We start from the raw sequence: 4867 nt of genomic DNA, 5'->3' as shown, positions 1-4867 counted from the left end.
TATCACTTGTAGTTTTTGTCTTTTCGATAACTGTTTAAATTATTTGAACTAAATTCTTGGCACAATTTCGTTATTTTTGCCCAAATTTTGTGTTCTCTCTCTTTGCGCCTTTCTACAGCTTGCGAAGAAACATTTTTTACGCGGTTTATGACACAAGTGAAATGTAATTCATAATGTACAAAAATTTTAATGCCGCCTGAAAAATAAGGTCCAATAAATAATCCTTAATGTGCCTTTGTGCGCCATGTCCTGCCACCACACACAGAGCACACTCCGACCCCTTCGACCGCACATATGTAGGTGTATCTATGCACTGTGTGTGTGTGTGTGTGTTCGTATATATGTATATTATACTATATTGTACTCGTCGTATGTTGTTGGCTCGTGTGTGATTTCGTTTAACACGTCTGTTGTGGCTGCTTTGCTGTTGTTGTCGCTGTAACCACATTCGCCCAGTCATAAATATATTCGTTTGCTGCTGTTGCTGTTGGCGTTGCTGTGGCCATCATGTTGTGACAGTGTTATGACGTGGCTGCCACCTACAACAAAGTAGAGAAATTGCCATGGCAAATTTGTCAGCTTTTCATCGCATCGCATCGCGAATGCGGACCAACAACAATATAAATTGCACGATTTTTTTCGCCTTTTGTTTTTTCACGTTTCATTTTTTCATTCGCTCGCCATTATTTTGCATAATTTTATACGAGCTGATTACAGTTGAATGACACTAGATTTTGCCAGCACATTAAGGCTTCAAACACCTTTTTGAAAACAGCACAAAAATGGAATGCCCAAAAGCGTAAATCATTTTTTCATAATATTCTCTTTCATCATTTATATATTTTGCATACTTTTGATACGAACAGATTAAAATTTAATATGAGGCTATTTAGACTTCATTAGCTTCAAAAGCAATTTAAGATTTCTAATAAGATTGAATCGTAGAGAAAATATAATAATCAAGATGCATATTTATTTTATAATCTTTATGTTTTATTAAACAATTAAGAAGCAATCAGGATTAAGCGCAATTTAACTGTATTATAAAGTAACTATTATACATATATTAAGCTGATAGCTCGCCTCACTCTAAGCTTGTGTCATTAGCATAGAGTTCATAGGCAGCCGAGAAATTATGGCTACTTAATTTAGTTAGTTTGACTGTCAGCAGCTTTCCTTGGCTCAAAGCGACACCAGAACAGCTCACGGGGCTCTAATCGAAAGCCAACAATGCTGCTCAACATGTCCTGCGTTGTGCGTTCTCCTGGAAGCAGCTGAAACCTGAGCACCAGCTGGTAGATGAGCGATTTCACCTCCATTAGAGCCATGCGATTGCCAATGCAACTGCGTTGACCAATGCCAAAGGGCAAATACGTAAATGGGCGAATCTCATGCTTGTGCTCATCATCGAATCGCTCGGGGCGAAACTCTTCGGGCTCCTCAAAGTTATCCGGATCGTGATGCAGTGCCACAATAGGTATGTGCACCAGTTCATCTTTTCGCAATTTTACCATTAGCTCGTCCTGCTCGTCACGCAGCTCAAAGTCCGCACTACACATGCGATCAACAACGATGGCTGGTGGCCATTTGCGCAGCGACTCCGAGATCACACAGTCCAAATACTTCATGCCCATCAGACTGTCGTAGTCGAGGGGTTTGCCATCCAGCTTCTGCTGCACTTCCTCGATCTCCTCGTACAGCTTTTGCTGCACTTCGGGATTCATCAAAAGCTCGTAGGTGGTGAAGCACAAGCAGGTGGAGACAGTCTCGAAGCCAGCCGAAAAGAAAAGCAGGCACTGTGCCAACACATCCTCATCGTTGAACTCAGCTGCATCGGCTTGTATTCCCTCTGATCTCGCCTCCTGTTCCTTGAACAATCGCTGTGCCTCCATTAGCTGTTGTATCATATCCGGACGCACAATATTCCGCTCTTTGCGTTCCTTCATTGCGCCAAATACCAGACTCTTGAAGTAGGCCACATTGTTCATGTCCATAACTTGTACTCGCAGCGCCTAAAAAGAGTAGAAAACTCGATGAGAAAGGTATTTATAGAAGTATAAGAGCTACGAAAACTATTTCAATTTTTTTTCCGTATTACGTAGGAAATACGTTGCCAAATTCTAAAAAAAAGGTTTGTCTGCGTAAAATATTGAGAAGTATTATTCACAAATTTTATAGCTGTAGCTCTAATAGTCTCTGAGATCGTAGCAATTTTCTGGATAGTCAGTCAGACCGACGATTAGTTTAGTTATTGTAATATAATCAGAAGAAATGTATAAGTTCAACACAATAGCTCTTTTCTGTTCATACGTTAAATTTTGTTCAATATTTAGTTATGATAGGAACTAGTGTTAGGTCACTTGCGAATGAAATAACTAAAATCACGTATTTATTAAAGTCAATAAACTAAATAAGTTAATAATCAAAAATTCTTATATTTTGAAAATCTATCAATTATTGAAAATGTGTGAAATAAATGTAAAAATGTAAGGAAACTAAACAATGCATTTCCATTTGAGTTATTGAAATTGTATAAACTAGATTCTTGATTTTGGTTAAAACATATATCAAACGAATGCCTAATAAACCTTAAACGATAAACAACATCAAGAAAAATACAGGGAACAAACTCAAAGGAACATTAAGCAGGCTTAATTTACTGATTTTTGATCAGAACGCACAAATATACTCAGTAAATTTATCGATGTTTACACTATACTGAATATCTCAAGATATATTCACTTACCTTCATCAAACGTGGGAGCAGAATGTAGAGCATGACCTTGAGACCACCCCAAAAGCTGAACTGCAAGACGCGTTGTCCCAGGGTGAAGAACTCGTTCTGCTGATCCACAAAACTGTTGACCTTGATACCAAAGGCGGCTGTGGCAATCACATCGTTGGTGTAGCGTGTAAAGAATTCCTTCAGCTCCAGTTCCACGCCCTCGTTGTTCTCCTCCTTCAGTTGGCGCTCCACATAGCTCACAGCTTCCACATTGCAGGCATTGATCAACTCAAACATAAGGCGAATCTTGACGCCAGTGAATGCGGGCGTCAATGTCTGACGCATATGCTTCCAGCGACGATCTCTCAGGGAGAGCAAAGATTTCGATATAACCGAATCGTTGCCGGTGGCATTCTCATCCGTAATGCCTTTGCGGTGATTTGTAAAGTTATCGAAATGCTTGATGCCCACCTGACGTATCAGTTCTGGATCAGCGAGATAGTAAAGCGGCTCGCTTAGATTGTAGACACCGTAGATTTTGTTCTGCTTCAGCTGCTGATGCAATTCCAGGCTATGCTTCAGGTAGGAACCATTTCCCATTAGCACTGACATCGGTGTATTCCCAAGCAGCGGCTTAGGCGGCAAATGTGCCACGCCCCGACCTCTAAAGAAGCCGAAACTCGAAACCGTCCATTTGTACAGCAACACGCCAATAATCGCGAGCAGCAAAAACAATTCCACGAGCGCCATGGTCGCAAAAAGGGGGTTGACAGTGGCGAGCGGGGTGAAATACACACAATAGAATCGACGCTCCGCACGATAGAGTCACTGCTCTTTATCGTCTTACTTCACCGACCGGTAAAATGCCACTGAAAAACCAGCTGATTACTCTCCCCAAATATATATGCACTCTACACACAATTGTACTTATACAATGAGCGAGAGAGCGCCGTTGAGTGGGAGCCAGAGAGCGCCAGCTGCTGTTATGCTTGCCTTGGTTAAAATAGAGAGAGCGAGCACGTGATATACTATATTAAAAGAGAGCACGAAAACAAATGTTTGACATGCAAAGTAGCGAACGCATGTATGAAAAAAATATTTATTTACTGAAACAATTAATAAAATACATGAAGTTAAACGAAACGCAATTTATAAAATGTAATAACTGCCTAAAACTACATAAAAAGCTATCTGTATGTTAGATAAGGAAAGGATTACCAATGTCAATGTGGGCGATCAACTCTACTTTCAAACATTATCTCTCACTCACTCGCTCTCTTGGTCAGTTGCATTTCATCATAGTTGGGTACATGGCACAATACATAATAGTTAATACGATAAAAATAGAAAAATATGTGGAGTATTTACCATAATATATTGTCAATACAAAGGTCACATCCCTAATTGGCACACGTATCTATAATAAATGTACTTGACAAAATCATAAAAGCTAACTAAAAATAATAATTACATTAGCAAATATTTCTTCGTATCACACAACTGCAGTTTAAATATAAGCTGTAGTAAAAAGAGGTGTAGTATGAAAGCACTGCTTTTATGGAATCTTCGCTTTAGTCTGCTTGCAGGTATAGCGCAAAACGTGCAAGCAGTGCAACTGCTTGATAGTAGTGGAAAGATCTTCAGCCCTTTGCAGTGAATTGCTTGAGTCTACCTTTGAAATCAATAAATAGTAAAAACTATTTTAAATTCAAACTAAATAGTTACTTTATAAAATGTCTGCAAAACTAAATTGTACATCTCTTAACCACAAACAAATATACTAAGCACTTTCAATAAATATGAACTATTACAGTTTACAAAAATACAAAATGATTCTTTATTTTGAATTTGACAAAGAGAACTTTGCAATAATTTATTGAACTATAGAGAGAAGTAAACAAGCCAGAAATGGTTTGTTAGAAGTAAAGAAAAGTTACGTTTACCTCAAATTCTTATGGCTTCAACTTGCAACAAATAACAAAAATTAAAAATCAAGTGGACAAAGAAATATTCTTCAAATAATAATGCTGGTTGCCAAAAATACCATCTCTGATAAACATTCCAAATACTGTGAACATTTGTCATTGTCAATGGAAGCCATTTGAATGTCTCCCACAATTTTATCCATTTATGTATTGTGTT

At 38.5% G+C, this 4867-nt stretch overlaps 1 protein-coding gene across 2 annotated transcripts; it reads right to left on the bottom strand.

Annotated features, from left to right (window-relative positions):
• Positions 1-971: 971 nt before the first annotated feature.
• On the bottom strand, positions 972-3630 carry LOC117568790 (cytochrome P450 9c1). Of its 2 annotated transcripts, none has more exons than XM_052004281.1 (2): positions 2502-2554; positions 972-2012 (listed from the first exon to the last, which is right to left on the bottom strand). In XM_052004281.1, the coding sequence occupies exon 2, from the start codon at positions 1992-1994 to the stop codon at positions 1149-1151; it is 846 nt and encodes a 281-aa protein (XP_051860241.1). In that variant the 5' UTR covers positions 1995-2012; positions 2502-2554; the 3' UTR covers positions 972-1148. The 2 variants fall into 2 exon arrangements, with proteins under 2 accessions (XP_051860241.1, XP_034105520.1); XM_034249629.2 differs by lacking the exon at positions 2502-2554 and adding an exon at positions 2747-3630 and having other exon boundaries at positions 977-2012.
• Between the last annotated feature and the right edge of the window lie 1237 nt (positions 3631-4867).

This window comes from Drosophila albomicans, chromosome 3, assembly GCF_009650485.2.
Source record: "Drosophila albomicans strain 15112-1751.03 chromosome 3, ASM965048v2, whole genome shotgun sequence".
In the NCBI taxonomy this organism is placed as follows: Eukaryota; Metazoa; Arthropoda; class Insecta; order Diptera; family Drosophilidae; genus Drosophila; species Drosophila albomicans.
The sequence above is the reverse complement of the archived record's forward strand: the minus strand, read 5'-3'. Positions and strand labels throughout refer to the sequence as shown.

What these genes read in the sequence shown, in the direction of transcription:
- LOC117568790 (XM_034249629.2), bottom strand. Translation starts at nt 3,475, where the DNA reads ATGGCGCTCGTGGAATTGTTTTTGCTGCTCGCGATTATTGGCGTGTTG. An exon ending in TGCTCCCACGTTTGATGAAG is followed by an intron (nt 2,013 to 2,746) that starts GTAAGTGAATAT and finishes TACTCTTTTTAG; the next exon opens with GCGCTGCGAGTACAAGTTAT.